Consider the following 16,351-nt stretch of genomic DNA (forward strand, 5'->3'; position numbering starts at 1 on the left):
TGTCAGGAACCTCAGTGGGAGCCACTTCTACTGTTACCTGTGTATATACATTGTGGCAGAAGGAGTGGTCAGCACTGTAGGTTCATCATCAGGTTCTTTCCCAAACAGAAGGGCACTCTGTAGATTTTCAACTGCATTCAGGAGCTGGTGTGACACTGAACTCTACAAAAGGATCAGAGGAGGAAACTTGCAACAAAGCTCCTCAGAATCATCAAGTTGCATGTTAATTGCCTTTTCTTCTTTTTAGGAGCAAATACTAATTTTCAGTGTCTTACAAAGCTGGCAAATTTAATGATGTGCTTCTTAATCTCAGAGAAAATTATTCTTATCAGTAATTCAATTTCTGCAATTCTCATTAAAACATTACAGACAGCATATAAATATCTTACAGCTTTTAGTCATATTCCATTATTTATAATGTATACACATTGAAATTTGAAGCACTACAAACATGACATCAATTTAATGCAATATATTCATGGACTTCTGTACATCAATGCCCTTTAGCTGCACACTTTAGTGGTTAGTTACTTGGAAAAGCAAGACCTGATCTCATATTAATTGTGTCTTATTAGTCTGTTATCCTGGGGGAGTTCAAACAGTTCATGACCTTTTACTTCAGGTTACATTTATTTCATGTCCTACTCCCTTGCAGCAATGGAAGTTAAAGTGTGTTCAGCTCAGGAAGCACACAAAGGCAACTGTGACAATTCACCTATAGATAGGAGGGGACAGGGCAAAACAAACATGCTGCATAATTCTGAATAGAAAATCAGATTGGGCTTTCTGAAAAAGTTTAAGCAGCAACCAGAGCTGATTCCAGCTTTGAAGTAGTGGGCTCAATCATGAATATTGAATACCTGAGTCTTCCTTGAATTATGGGGCAAAAGGAGGGTCTGGAATCAAACCTGAGAAAATTCTCTATGTGGTTGTGGCCCTTGAGAGGTCATACACCGATGCTGTGAGTTGTCCTGTTCACCTTTAAAAGTAACAAATCTTAAGAGGCTTCTGTCATCTTCATTAGCACACCATTCAGTCTAACAGGTTTAACTGGGGAGAGGTTTCCTTTGATATTCAAGTCCATCGTGGTGTCACAATGAACCCTACCCAATGCCAATTTAAAAATATGAGAGGCAGCAGAACTCTTAAAGACCTTCCAAAGCAAGCAAGTTCACACACAGTCCAAAACAAACGGAACCAAACCAAAATGACCTGTTCTGCCTCTGGCACTGTAGTGTTTGCAGCTCTGATTTCCACAGAAGCTTTAAGAACGTTGCTCACTGCATTAAACAGATAGTTGGCTGCATCCTTTAGCTTCTGGTCATCTCTGCTGTCCTCTGTGTTTACAGTGAGCAAGGAAGCACTGACATCTTGTAGAGTGTGGCTAGCTTCCACCTGCATCAGAAACAAGGGGGAAAGTTTAATGTGTTGGTTCTACAAATAACAGAAGTTACACTTGTGTCATTTACTGAATATTGCAACATAAGTAATTTCATGGGACTCTTTGTAGCTAATGCTGTTTTCAGTATAATTATTTGTGCTGGGTTAATACCTCAAACTCCAATAAAGACAATATATTAGATTGTGTACCAACAGATGAAAAACGCAACCTGCTTCCACAGATTTAATCTGTAATAAAGATGAATAACATCTGAAGGAAGCTTGTCTGTCAAACACAGGGCAAGGATACAGTTTAGATGTACAGTAATGCAGTAAATTAGGTTATACTTTTAGGTGGTGTATCCAAAAAAATACCACCATATTGTCAAGTGCATGTGCAATGCAGTCTTAGTTTTCACTAACTTTATTTGATTAACAGCAAGTAATACCCTTGGCTTGGTGCTGTGCTAAGTGCTAAAGGAGAATGATTTTTACAATCTTTTCCTTGTGCAGAATGCAGCCAATGATTGCTTTGTGATTGTGAGAGCATTGGCCAACTTTTAGCCCAGGGTGGTGAGGGAGCCAAGCAAACTCATTGCAAGCTTCGACATATCCACTCCCAAAGTCTGCAAACACTTAGCAGCCTTACTGCAGGGTGAGTGCTGAATCTGAGCTATGTTCTTGTCTTGCCAAGGTTAACCACATACTGCTGAAATTCTCCCAAGCCATTGTCTGGCTGCAACTGTATCATACCTCAGAAATCAGAACAGCTCTGTTTATTGCCAGTGGATCTGGGAAACTTCCCCAGTGACAGTTTGTTCTGTCCTCCCATGTGCTCACTCCTTATGCATAAATAGCATCATCTACTAATAATGTCATGTTGCCAGATAAGATTCAATACTTGTGTGAGGCAAATTTGACCATTTGTTCCCAGTTCCTCTGGGTGCCGACATGTCCCTGCCTCACTGACAGCTTGCCTATGTGCATTTTGTGACAGTGTGTGGAGCAGGGGCCGATGGATCTGGGAGATTCTAGAAAAACCCCCCTGGGCAGTTTTTCTTCAGGATACTAAGAGGGCTTTACAAGATAAAGCATAGATTCTAACATGCCTGTGACTAAAATTTAATGTTGCCATCTCAAAAATGTATCATAAAATGTCAAGGTCAGAGGTGTACAACAGAGTCTGCACTGGTGGTGTGAGGAGATGTAAGATGAATTGCTTCTTACCTGCGCTGAGACAGACAGCTCTTCACTCCTGTAAGTGATTTCTTTCAATAATTCTGACATCTTAAGAGCAGTCTGCACTGATGTGACGTTAACAGCAGAGAGAGTTGTCAGCATCAGCCCTCGGAGCTTTAGATGAAAAGGGATAATTAGGCAAAGGAATAAGATGCTAATTAGAACTGTGCAAGTAGTGCTGAATATTGACAGCCAGGCTTGCTCTAAATTATGTGGTAGAGTAAGACTACACAACAAGGATCATCTGAACTGATACGAGGTCTACTGACAAGATGCCACTTGCCTCAGTAACTGTATAATCACAACTTTTATGTTACCGCCCAGCACAGGGAATTTATACACTCAGCATCCATTAATAGCAAGGAGAGTTACTTGTGAGAATTTGTACTCAAGTATGTGAATTACCATATAAATGCCACTTCCAGAGAAAGCAGAGCCATGTATGATTGATGTTCCTCAGATAATGAATCATAATTGGGGGATACATTGCTTTTCTCTCGTTCTTTTCATCTGAGGCACTCAAAGCACTGTACAAATATAAGCTTATAACTGAAACATAAGCTGCTAGCTGAAATGGACAAACCGAAATTGCCAGCCACCTAGCACTCCTGGGGAAAAGCAGGCAGGGTATCTCTCCTGCAAGAGAAGCCGTTCTATTAGTATTTGAGTTGTGGAAATTCTGGCTGATGTGTTAAATTTCAAACACTATCCAAATTAGTTTAAGTTAATGCAGTAACAATTGAGAATTAATTCTTTTACTATGGATGATAAAACAAATTCTTTATGTGGGCAAATAGTGAAAAATAGCTGAAACCTGTGCCACCCACTGAGACAAATGCTAGAAACTTGAAACCTCCATTGGTTTCAGATGGTGACATATATGAGCTTTTTGTTACTTAACAGCTGTCAAAGAATATGAAGAGTCCATTCCACTGCATTGTACTACTGCAAGGAAACGAGTGTCTGGCTGACCTCTTTTCGTGTGTTTGTCTGCAAAGATGTGTTAAAGCTTTCCTCTTGGGTCTCCTGGTTAAGGGCAGATGTCACTGACTTATACAGCTGGAAAAGACTCATGCTGTTGTTCCCCTCTTTTAGGATGGCATTTGCCTTCTCAGATACAACAGCCTGCAGGGTCAGGTTCCCATCGGTCATGTCCGCATGTCCAACCTGATGAAGAAATCAGATATGCTCTCAGCATTGTCAACGCTGTTATCATTCTCTTTGAGCGGCTTCCATGATTGTCTTATTGACAGCCTAGTTAGAGTGGGATAGAAAAGCTTGTGTTCCCAGTTTTTAATGTTTTATTTGTAGTGACCTGCTAAGGATCTCCTTCCTAGGGCACTGAGGCAGAAGCGGGAGTTTTCTGGGGCCTGCACAGAGTATCTCCAGCTTCACTAAATACCATTTATGTTGCCCAATGTCCAAAGCCATAGTCTTTTCAGTTCTATCCTAGAAAAAGGACAGCAGAAGATTTTGACTACCTCAAGTCCACAGTGAATAGTCTCTATTAGACAGGAAAATTGTGATTATGGCAGGTTCCAAAGGAAGTAATATGTATAAATAGAAGGAAGCTCCAAAAGTGAATTGTGGGTTAGGTCTCAACTTGAGAGATCTTGAAATAAAGTAATCCTACTGCGTACCTTCACTGAAGCATTAGTTTGGACTGTATCACCAAAGTTGTTGCTAACAGTAATTGTCAGATGTAAAATGAAATTGTCTTCCTCTTCTCCAAGTGGAAGATAAACTGGGAAGAGTTCAGGATCCGGGCCACAGTGCAGGAGAGAATCTGAAACAGGAGAGAGGGGGTTCACCTACTAGACACCACACAGACACCTGTTCTCTAAGAACAGGGGACTCTGGGCTTGCTCTGGGCAGGCCTGGCTGACTTGTTACTAGTCTCTCTGGGCACCAGAGGCAAGTTGTGCCTGTGCTCTTGTTAGTAACAGTAACAGGGCTTGTGAGCACCGCGGTGAGAGCCAAACGGTTCACCTCAGGACTTACTTGGTTTCAGATAGAAGCAGTATGTGAGCTGCCTGTTCCGACTGGACTGGCACGAATCTGCCAGGCAAGGAGAGCTGCAGGAGACTCTGAAGGTGGTGAGCACGGATCCCTGCTGGGGAGACAGGGCGCAGCGGGGGATCTGGGGCGGAGGCAGCGTGCTGACAAGGTAGGTTCCCTCCCCGTAGCCACGCTGACTCACTGCTGGGAGAGGAGGGAGCAGAACTCAGCCCTGAGCGTGCCCCGGCAGCACTCACCCTCAGACACTCATCTGGCCTGCTCCAGCAGCCAGGCTGCTTGTTCAGGCAGCAGTGACATCAGGGTGGGCCTAACCAGAGATGAAATCCCGCTACCGAGTGAGCTCTCGGAGGAGAAGCACTGTTAAAAACATGGTGGTGTTTGCGTGGTGAGGCAAAGGTGTATTATTTGATCGAGCATTTAGAATAATATTTCCAGATGGGCCTTAACAAGATTATTAACAGCTTGGAGTAAGATAACTGAATTTGTCCTGCTGTGCAACAGCCTGGAACAAACTTGGCTTTTAATTACTTTAAAGAACTCACATATTAAGTATCAGCTCTCAACCAGTGAAGTGATTTAACTTCCTAGTTTTTGGCGAGGCTATGTGTGTGTAACATCAGTGTGATGTCAGGGTGGCAGAGACTACCTCAAAGACATCTGAAAAACCCTGCTTGTCCCTACCTGTTACTTTAATCTGAAAAGCCTCTCCCTGTGTCTGCAAGAAGGAGCTGTTCATTTTCAACGTGGATGTGTTGCTTTGAAGCAAATTCAGAGAGTTCGGCCGGAAACCAGTCAGGCCACAGGCTAGGGGGAGGGCTGCAGACTGGAAAATCAGACAGATGAGAAAACATGACAGTAGAGACTCTTTGCTGTGATTTCTGTTGTGATTTATCAGCAGCAGGGTGGCAGTCGGGTGCCCTTCCTTATAACCCCTCCCAAACTGGACACCCCCTTGTGTCACTCTTCATTGTTTTTTCCAGCGTCCGTTTGACAAAGCATTGTACTGGGGCCATGTGCCTTTCCCTCAGGATGGGTATTTATTTTTGTGCATGCAGTATTTCTGGCGAGTCTGATGCTCTCACCTTGGTTTGGTACGTCTTATCTAAATACCAGTTGTAATATATGGCCTGGGAGTCCTTCTGTGCAGAGACACTCAAAACCACTTCATCACTAGCATTTACTGGCTTGCAGTTTGCCTCACACCTAGAAGGAAGTACAACATTAGTCACAGGTAGTAACTGTATGAGATATCATAGTCCTTGATGGCTTTTCCTGGATTATTTTGCCCTCATCTGATGAAAATCTGCAAAATCCCTGCAATATCAGACAGGTGACATGTGACTCACAAACTGCGAAATAATTAATCTTAAAGCAAGAGATTTAGGAGCCTTCATCTCAACTTTCAATATGAATGAGGCCCAGAACCCACAAACGATTTATGCTGCAAAACTGATTCAGGCTCTCAAAGGAAGCCTGCCTCTATTTAAGCTCCTGAAAAGATTACATTAACAGGTCATTGAAATGCCACTGCTCTTTAATGAGATGCTAACTCTTGAAGAACAGATTTTTTAGACAGGAATGTGTATCTAGGTGTCTACTAGAAATTTCAGACATATCCTACAGCATTTATTCCCCTTGTTTCAATGAGGTTTTCATATGGAAATCTCCAATATTGAAAGGACGTAGTGGGGTCAAAAACCCTAAATGGTTTTGGGAAGGATATTATTCAGTTTATAAAAGGATTATGTTCAGAAATGTGGACTGGAAAATGCACCAAGACACATTTTGTCTGTACTTCCTGATGGTAAGGTATAAACAGATTTACAACAAGTCCTTTATCACTTTATTATAGTTATTTTTGGTAACTGTGGCCTTGCACTATGTTTGTGTAGTAATAATATTGACCAGTGAATACAAGGGTTTAAAAACAAACCTGATCTTCAGTTGCAGATCTTGTTTTGCTGTCACATAGAGACACTGCTCATCCTGTCTCTCTTCATTGCCATGGTTTCGGACTGTAACTCTGACAGTCACTGCTGACTTTGGAGGAGGAAGGCAGAAAGGTGGGATTTGCACCTCAGTTTGGTTGGTGAAGATTATCTGTTGCTGCACACATTTATTCCACTCAGGCCAGCAAGCTCCTGCACAAACATTTCCTTTATAATTAGAATGGTCATAACATCCCATGTTTCTTATGAAGGACTTCCCTGCCATAGGTTTCAAAGGGCTTTCTAGAGCAAATAAGACTCTTGAACACAATTTGAAAAGTGGGTAATCAGAGTCCAGAGTACAAACTGACTTCTTCAAAGTAATGTATGAGGTCAGGGATAAATATGGAGACAGGACACAGATGTCCCGAATCTCACTCCAGTTTTCAGCCATAGATGTTTTTGCATCATGTTTGATGCTAATTATTGCTGACTTATCAGGACACATGTACCTTGCAAATGCCTATGTAAGTCCCCTGGGACTAGACCTTGACTGTGAGGGTGAGGACCTAGGATGAGCAGATCTTGAAAAACTGAAACGTAGGTGTAGCCACCTTTGGGAAAAGGCAAAATAGTATAGTTTGGTGTTAAAACCAGGGTGGGGCAGAAGGACATTCTTCATGTACAGTAAATGGCAAACTTTAAAGCCATAGAGTAAACCATCCTAGAGTCAGATTTTCACCACTTCATCTGACATGACAGTGAATTTGTTACTTGCTGAAGAGAAGCTGGTGGGAAAGTTCAGGAAATGCACATACCACAAGACCAGAGAAAACTGGAATGACTGTTGTTGTCTGGCCAGCCAAGTGTAACAGTTGTGAGAGGATCCACATGGCGACTCGGTTTAATACGTATTTTGTTTTTTCTCTTGTGATCCTAAATAATAAGTAAATGTTTCAATTAGGACAGGAGTATGCATAAACACATGTATGTTGCATCTTTATGACAGAACAGGTCTGAAAGGTTAGACCCCAAATCACCATATGCAGATCTGTAGTTTAAATGGTCTTTCCCTGATCAGTGGTAGTATGGAAGTAGAAATTATGGGAATAGAAGCAGATGGCACAGAGAAATCGTGTGGCAAAATATCCCAAACACAGAAGTGGCTTAGGAGTCCAGCTCCCATTTTCAAAACCAATGCAGTTAGTTTTTCAACTAACATTTTTCTAACTTAGGAAATTAATGTCCATTAATTTTCCACTTCTTGACCCAGACTTTTAACCCATGGATGATCATTTGTCTTCTAGTACATCTCTTAGTACACTGCTTTTTTATCTGAGTTGGATACATTACAGCAACAGGTAAAGAGAAAAAGGAGGTAGCTGAATTTGTCTTTCTGTGCCACAAACCATGATAAATGTAAGTTTGAACTAGATTGCTATTCCTTTCATACAATGTATTCTTAGAGGCAATCTGTAAAGCTTGATGCTTTCTTGTGAAGCAGCATGTCTCCTGCAGCAGACATCTGTCTGCTGGTGTTACTGTTAAAAACTACACTCTTAAGATGACAACAAAATATTATACCTGGCAATTTCATTATTTAAATTTGTGCAGCTGCTAGCAGTTGAAGTATCATTAGTTACTCAGGTTGCAATAAAATGGAAATTTCTTCTTTGCAAATTAACTTAAACATTCCAATATAGAAGCAGGAAACACTTAGAAACAATATAAAAATATATTAAATTCTGCTTGGAGCATAGCTCCTCAAAGAGAGGTTTGCATTAGCCAAGTAGCTAATTTAAAAATTAATCTAAGCTCATTTCAACTTCTAAAACTGAATCATTGTGAAAGCTTTATTTTCTCTAATCTTGTAATTGTTACTTGCAGGCTGTTAGGAATTGTAGATTGAATACCTGTAAACACATTTGTCTCAGAGGCTTTTGGTGTAGATATTATGTTAAACCATATAAGGCACAGAAAAATCTAGTCCATCATCTTGTATGCAAGAAATACTTCTTTTCCATATCTTATGCAGCACTTTTACTTTCTAAGTATTTCAATTTTAAAGAAAGATCCTTAAATAATACTTACAGTCATCTTTTGAGTATTTGTTTTGAACCTGCCTTCTTCTTTAGCAGAAGCTGTTTAATACAAAGAAGAGCAGAATATTTTAGTTCTATAAAGCTTTTTAGTGTCTATAAAGCTTTCAGACACCCTCAGTGAATATAAATTTAATACACAAGATTTGACTACCAACAGTGTGAAAAACAGGGCTGTAAGAATCAGACTCTGGAACTGTGATAAAGTCTAGTTACAACAGGTAAAATTGTAACAACAGCTAGTCACATGCTATAAAGAAGATGGTCCTGATTCTTCAAACATAGTGTTGTAAACCCAAATAAATTCACAGATGGTGATGGAATTTCATCGATGTCCAAAAAAAACAAATTGAGGGAAAGCACTGTAAAAGTCTCAGGAAGATTAGTACTGAAGTCCCTTTATTCCTGGTATAGTCTGCTTTTGTAAATGTAAAGATGAGCCATCTAGAAGCATTTGCTGACAGCAGCTCATGGGATTGCTGTGATGCAAATATTTCCTGGTTTCAAAGCTATGTCCTGACCAAAAACTTCACTAATTACTTCTAGGACAAATAGCAAATGTCTAATGTGTAACATATACAAAGTGATGCTAATTTATGACTGCTTCAAAGCCAGGGAATCTGCCTTCATCAGGAGGAAGCCTCCACCAAAGCTTTCAGCACTGTTGCTGGAAGGAAAGCAGTTGCTAGATGCAAACTAAATGCTCTGTGAAATGTTGTGATTGCAGTAAGACACTTACAGGGTCCAACCCAGCACTGTTGTGTTAATGCAGTTACCTTTTGTATGAGAACTGTTTGCTAGCACAGTGATGAACCCAAGATCCAGGCTCGTGTTTGAGAAGGCATTCATGGCCACCACTTTCACTAGGAAAGAACCTGGAGAAGACAATGACCAGTTAAGAATAGCAGTGGGACCAGTCTGTCCTGTGTGGTATATAAAATCCAATTCATAAAGAAAATTCTGTTCTTTTCTGTTTAAAGCTTTGGGGGATTTCTGATGAGTTCCCACCACTGAAAGGCTATTCAAGGAATGTTCTTCCCCTTTATCTCAGCTTTTTAATCACTTGGCTGCCTTTGTCCTAGCACTTGCAATGCTGTTCTTTGTCAGCTGGCTATGATATTACCATGCAGGAAACTAGAGGTGTGTAAATACTGCAGTCCAGATGAGTTTAGGCATCTTGACAGAGCAGCTGTCTTGTCTGAAAATTTCTGCCGGAAGGGAAGGGAAGGGATGTTCAAATGAGTATAGGGAGGTCATTTAATATTGAATCATTTTTAAACATAAAGTGAAATCATAATTAGCTTCTAGTGTTCCAGCTTTGGCATGGGATTTGAGTAGTTCATTAGAGGATGAAACTTTCCTATCTTCTGCACTGAATTAAGGACAATCTCCCTAATCCCACATTTTAAAGGCTTTCATTTTTTAATAATGGAAAGAAAAAATTACTAAAAAGCTTATTTATAAGTCAGTCCGACAAAAACTACATGTTGGAAACCAATGCACAGAAAAGCTTCTTTGTCATCTCTACTGAGAACTTCTCAGATAATTAATTACTGCAGTGTAAAACGCAGAGGAGTGTGAACTTGAAAAGTTAAACGTGAGAACAAAGAGGAGGAAAACACTTTGCAATTCAGGAAAATGTTATCATTTGTGCTTGAATCAGATTGTGTAATGAAAAAACAAACCCAGGTCCACTACGTCTTTTTTCTGTTTGCAAACATCAGGTACAGCCTTGCTTTCAGTCTCCATATGGAGACCTGTTGGCCAGTTCCATTTTTTTAGCACACTTACAAGTCAATAAGACTGTGCCATTCATACTGTTTTGCAGACCACATTGCAGTAGTTAGAAAAGCTACCGAATTCAGCTGTACATGATTGTCCCCTGCCCCAGGATCCTGTGACTGCTTATATGAGCCCTTCTACTCAGCTGTGAGGGTCTTGGAAATACAGAAGATGTCAGCATGTTGTACCTTCAGAGGGCATGGGAATGATGTACAGTCGAGGTTCCCCACGAGGACCATCTTCTTCGTGACATTGAGTTTCATTAGATCCAATCACCTCAAACTTCAGCTTATCAGGGGCACCACGAGACACAGAGACATTGATCTCCAAATTCTGCCCCAGCTGCAGAGTGTGAGAAGCTAATGCAGCCTGAAGACCAGATACTGGCTCAATTAAGTGAACAGCAATAGTCTCAGAGATCTCCGATGAGGTTGTGTTGCTGGATGCTCGGATTTCCAGCTGATGTATCCCTGGGCCCAGCAGCTCTTGAGAGGCCCTGTCGAGTGTCAGGTTGTGAGGGACAATTCCTTCCTTCGCACTGGATTCAGTGAGTGTCATGTTATCTGCTAACATAATGTAGGTCACTCCGTTGCCTGCAAAAAGACAGTTTAAAGTTTCTCACAGCTTATGTACTAAGCCGATTCTAACTGCTTTGTGCAGCACTCAGGTATTTATAAGGGAGTCATAAGAACACTGCAGCAATGCAGGCGTTCTTTAAAAAGTCACTTCAGGTGCTTTTGTGCCCTTTCAGACGCCCTGTGGAAGTCTGTCATGTGTTTTCTGCTGGGAGTGTTAGGGCAGTCAAAGAATTCAAACACATGCTACTGAATTTCATTTTTTAAGCATATATGTGGATTCCAGAAACTTGAAGTATGAACAAAATGTACCTCAGCAAATGTGACCAGCTCACTGTGGAATCCTCTTACCCTCAATCAGAGAAGCAGTCCTGTGGATCCCTAACTTCAAATATGGAAATATTCCTACGGGCTTCATGTGGATTCATATGACTAAGGTTATGCTCATGCTCTGTCAGCTTTATGTAGAGGCAAAAAGGGTTTAGACTTAAGTTTGTGCAGGTGTAATAGCTTTTAGGAAGATCCCTTCCAATGGAGCTGAGAGCAGTCAGTTGCAGAATGCAACAATTTGAGGGAAAGCATTCACTAAAAGGAAATATTGTGTTGCATATTGAAAATCCTGCTTCTATCCCTTAGGTGGCAGAATATTGAGCCCGCCAGTTAAATCATGCTGAGTGATTAATTACCCTTACCTCCATTGAGTTCAACCTGGATCCACAAGAGCTGCCCATACAGCGTGCGGCAGCGGGAGCTGTTCCCAGCCTCATGCTGGCTAGAGCACCCAGTAATGCTCAGCTGGTCCAGCCTGTCGTGAACAGCCACCCTCTTCTGTGCCATGACGTGCCACTCGCTGGTGGTGCACTCCACAAACACCACAAACTCCCCGGGAGACGAGTAGCTGTGTGTGACGTTGCTGAGCAGCCTGCAATAGAAAGGGAACAGCTGCCTGTTGTGGAAGGCTGTCCTGGGAAGTCCTCAGCCTTACAGGGTAACAGTGCTCACAGTTCCCGGATTTCTGACCCGACTCAGCTCTCCTGCAATCACTGTAATCCCTCGTTTATTTACACAGAATTTTTAGGGTTGAAGATTGTTCCTTTGTTCCAGCTACAGTGTCATTAAGGCTGTATATCAGAGTGGTCAATCTCAAAGCATACCTATAAAGGTGGATACATTTTGCTGTAAAGTAGGTAGGTTACAGTTCAATAGCATGTGGCAGTAGATCTTTTTTGTGACTTCTTGGCTCAGAGCACAGACATGTGACTATGCACGTTAGAACATGTAACAGTGCCCTTAATTCTTTATTCTTTATTTTATTCATGATTTACTATCTCTTAGACGTATCAGTAGAAGCTGAGGCTGCTTAGCATTTTGTCAGAGCAGTCCCTTGTGTTTTAAATTTTTTATCTGCAGCTGCTTCTATACTTGCTCATGCTGGCAAAAATATCTTCTCCCTCCTGGGTCTGGTGCAGCTCTGGTCATGAGAGCTGTAGGAGATGAACAGATATGAAGAAGTCTGCAGTTGCTATTATTGCTAACAAGCATAGAAGGATGGTGAAAAGAAGCGAAGGATTTCCTTCTTGAATTATATACACCGTGAGAGGCAAATAATAAAAAATATTCCTGACATTGTTCTCTCTGAACTCTTCATATTCTTATCATGGTGCCACCCAGCAAATGCAAAGACCACGATATATCATCCTTGATAAGGCGTATTTTTCATTAGCTATTTTAATGAAGAAAAAGGTTTCACTCTAACTGGACTTCAAAACCAAGCCAATTACAAGATCAGACCAGAAAAGACAGTTCTTGTAAGTGTAGGTATCTGGGCACAGAAAATAGATGAGTGTGACTGTGAGCCATTTAGAAGGTGAACTAGAAAGGGGTTGCCATAAAAACAGCAAGCCTCTGCTTACAGCTAGCAAATGTATTTTACTTAAAGGCTCACTGTCAAAGACTTTTTTAAAGTTCTTTACAGCTACAGGCCTGTGTAAATGTGAAGCTAAAATCTCTAGCTCTGTAAGATTGTTTACTGTTTCTAGGCTACTGCTACATCTTGGTTTTCATTTTTCTACTCTTACTTTCCTAGTTGACTCAAGCAGGACTGCAGCAGTAGCCAAAGAGATTTCTAGGGCCATTCTCCGTCATTCCTAGCACTAGGACAAAATCTGATCTTTCAATGCAGCAGAAAAATGCTACTTTTTTAAAGACAATTTTAATTCAATTTACCGAAAAGCTCCAGAATGTCACTGTATTATTTTAAAAGTTATAAAAAAATACTCTTTAAACTTAAGGAAATAATGTTTGCCTGTTTCTTTGGCAATTACTGATGTGTTTTCAGTAATTCTGTGTGTTAGGATCTGGAATAAATTCTCTTAGTTAAGAAATAGGAGTAATTTATCATAATAAGCAGAAGAAAGGTTGTGGTTGGCAGCTTGACATAAAAATTTTGTATTAATTTCAAAACAAGTTTCTGAAGAATCCAAATGTCTTGTATATATGATCTGTTATTAATCTACTTAGGTTTTAACATCTCATTTAAGAGACTCAGAGCATTCAATAAAATGAAAGCAGTGAAATTCACTGTTTGTCTGATGATAGATGAAGGATGTATCTTACGTTAGAGGGTAGTAAGGATCAATAGTGTGGCCATCTCCAGTGCTAATGATACAGGAGAGGTTGCCAGAGTATGGAGAGAGCAGCCAGTTCAAACTGATGGTGATAGGTTCAAAGACGAAGCACGTATCTGTTACAACCAGCTGCAGACCTGTGAAACACAACGACAGAGTTCAGTGCCACTGCTTGTCTACATTTCTTATGTAATTCAATTAATTTTCCTGTGTTGAGACCAAGCCTTCTCCAAAACAGAGCTGATACTGCTGATAATTTGAGTGCATTAGTGGTGTGACAGGGAGCTGATTCTCTCCCATATCTACTGGTCAAGATTCTTGATGGAACATAATTTCATTTATGTCTCTGAATTTCCTGGCTTTGTATCCTATCAAACCCCCTCAGTTAGGATGGTTAAGACAGGGAAGCTACATTTTTGAGCCTATTTTTAGTGGTCACCACTCTTCCATGTTCTTCCTTAAGGATGGAGTAGTGATTTTTAAAATAAATATTAGTTACAGCAAAGAGCAGAACAGGCTTTTGGTGTGGACAGCCCCCTGCCACTTACCTTCCTTGCAGTGATATTGGATAGACAAGTAGCTCCCAGAAGCTGGACAAGGATCTCCAAAGAAAGTGCCATCTGCCGCCACCTGACAGGCCTGAAGACCATGACACTGGCCTGGAAAGAAGGACCATTTTGTATGAACCAGTGGGTTTTGTCTCTAACTAAGAGAACAGCTCAGGTGGGAGATGACTGCAGACACAAAAGCAGAGGGGGAGCAATGTCGTGTCACTGATTTCTACATGAACTCCCACACCACTTTGACTTCAGTGTGTTGCTTTCTGCCTGGTATTTCTTACCACCATTCTACTTACTGGAATAAAGCTGAGTTAGAGAGGGTAAAATGAAGGAAGTTAGGTGGGTTTTTAAATTTTGTCTGTCAGCACAAAGCATCACCCTGGGGACACACCATAGTCCCTGTTTAGCCTGGCAAGCAGTGGAGCCTGTAGCTCCACCAGGCTGTGTGCTCAACATGCGACAGGCAGCAGGAGACTCCTCCTGCCCTCCTGTCCCCACGGGTGCCAGCCTTTCCACCTCTCCTGCCTTGGAGTTAGGTTTGTATGGATGTGTTCTTTTCCCTCTCTCTCAAACCTAGCATCTCCCATCAAGTTCCTCAGGGCATCAGTGTGCCTCCACACGTTTTCTTCACACAGTGACAAGTACCAGGTACGTCCTTGTTCTCCATTTGCTCCCCCTCTCCTTCTCTGCATCTTTGCAGAGACAAGGGACAAGGGGCAAGGAACAAGGGACAAGGGACAAGGTCCCTCCTTTCCATCCAGCCTCCTATGGGAACCTCCTCCATGTCAAAAGTTCTCTGTGATTGCCTTCATTTGAGAAGTAATCCACTTTCATCTGGAATATTGTGTCCAGTTCTGGGCCCCTCAGTTCAAGAAGGACAGGGAACTGCTGGAGAGAGTCCAGCGAAGGGCTACAAAGATGATTAGGGGAGTGGAGCATCACCCTTATGAGGAAAGGCTGAGGGAGCTGGGTCTCTTTAGCCTGGAGAAAAGGAGACTGAGGGGTGATCTCATCAACGTTTACAAATATGTAAAGGGTGAGAGTCAGGAAGATGGAATTAAGCTTTTTTCAGTGTTGACCTGTGATAGGACAAGGGGTAATGGGTGCAAATTGGAGCATAGGAGGTTCAAGGTGAATATCAGGAAAAATTTTTTTCCTGTGAGGGTGCCGGAGCACTGGAACAGGCTGCCCAGAGAGGTTGTGGAGTCTCCTTCACTGGAGTCATTCAAAACCCGCCTGGACGCCTTCCTGTGTGATGTACTCTAGGTGGTCCTGCTCTGGCAGGGGGGTTGGACTAGATGATCTTTCGAGGTCCCTTCCAACCCCTATGATTCTATGATTCTATGATTCCCATTCACTGACTCTACTGAAATACAAGATAAACTATTTTAGGGACCAGAAACTTTGGCACATACTCCATACTTCTGACAAGCAGTGCCATAAGACACTACCTGCTACTTCATCTTTGATGTTGATCCAGCTACAGTCTTCATCTGCATCGTACTGGAGAGTCTCCGATACACAGTAGTGAGGGGTCTTCCGTCCATAGAAGCTCTCTCCAATTTGAATAACTTCTCCTGATCCACACTGTACAGTGGCATTGTAATTATCACAAGCAATGCTCTGGCCAAATTCTAATAGGAGGGGAAAAAAAAGAACATATTTAACTTTTTGAATATCTGAAGAATCCTGCTACAATTCTCCTGCATATTCCTTTTTTGTTTGTTTGTTTGTTTGTTTGTTTTTTTCTATCTTTTTCTCCCTTTTAAGCTAAACAATTAAGATTTTTTTGTCTAAATCAAAGAGTAAAATATTTTTACCTTTTAAAAAACCAAAGTAATAGATTTATGCTTTTTACTGCCTTAAACATTCGAGAACGTTTCAAATAGCCCAAAAGATTTTTATTTTAAAAAAAAAATCCACCCCATTTTTGTGGAAAACATTTAGCATTTGTTTGACCTGCAGTACTAGAAGGTTTGAAATTACTCCTTTCTTATGAAAGAGCCTTGTGGCAGTGAGTGATTTACATGATATTCAGGTAATTGCTCTGGAGAATAGTTTGTATATTAAGTATGGGACCTGATCCCATTTCTGCTACAGAGGCATCTTTGTTCCTGTGTGATATTCGACTGACTTCATTCA

General features: G+C 41.3%; 1 protein-coding gene across 1 annotated transcript in view; it reads right to left on the reverse strand.

Moving 5' to 3' along the window:
- Positions 1-16,351, reverse strand: part of PKD1L2 (polycystic kidney disease 1-like 2) — a 41,682-nt gene that overhangs the window by 21,698 nt on the left and 3,633 nt on the right. The window contains 17 exon segments of the mRNA XM_008940083.1: positions 38-162; positions 1,213-1,395; positions 2,608-2,733; positions 3,592-3,786; positions 4,260-4,405; positions 4,621-4,821; positions 5,320-5,461; positions 5,721-5,841; positions 6,572-6,779; positions 7,385-7,502; positions 8,658-8,707; positions 9,442-9,540; positions 10,636-11,040; positions 11,715-11,944; positions 13,639-13,786; positions 14,198-14,308; positions 15,661-15,843. Coding sequence (XP_008938331.1) covers positions 38-162; positions 1,213-1,395; positions 2,608-2,733; positions 3,592-3,786; positions 4,260-4,405; positions 4,621-4,821; positions 5,320-5,461; positions 5,721-5,841; positions 6,572-6,779; positions 7,385-7,502; positions 8,658-8,707; positions 9,442-9,540; positions 10,636-11,040; positions 11,715-11,944; positions 13,639-13,786; positions 14,198-14,308; positions 15,661-15,843 — 2,791 coding nt within the window.

Source organism: Merops nubicus, unplaced genomic scaffold (genome assembly GCF_000691845.1).
Source record: "Merops nubicus isolate BGI_N331 unplaced genomic scaffold, ASM69184v1 scaffold17195, whole genome shotgun sequence".
Lineage (NCBI taxonomy): Eukaryota > Metazoa > Chordata > Aves > Coraciiformes > Meropidae > Merops > Merops nubicus.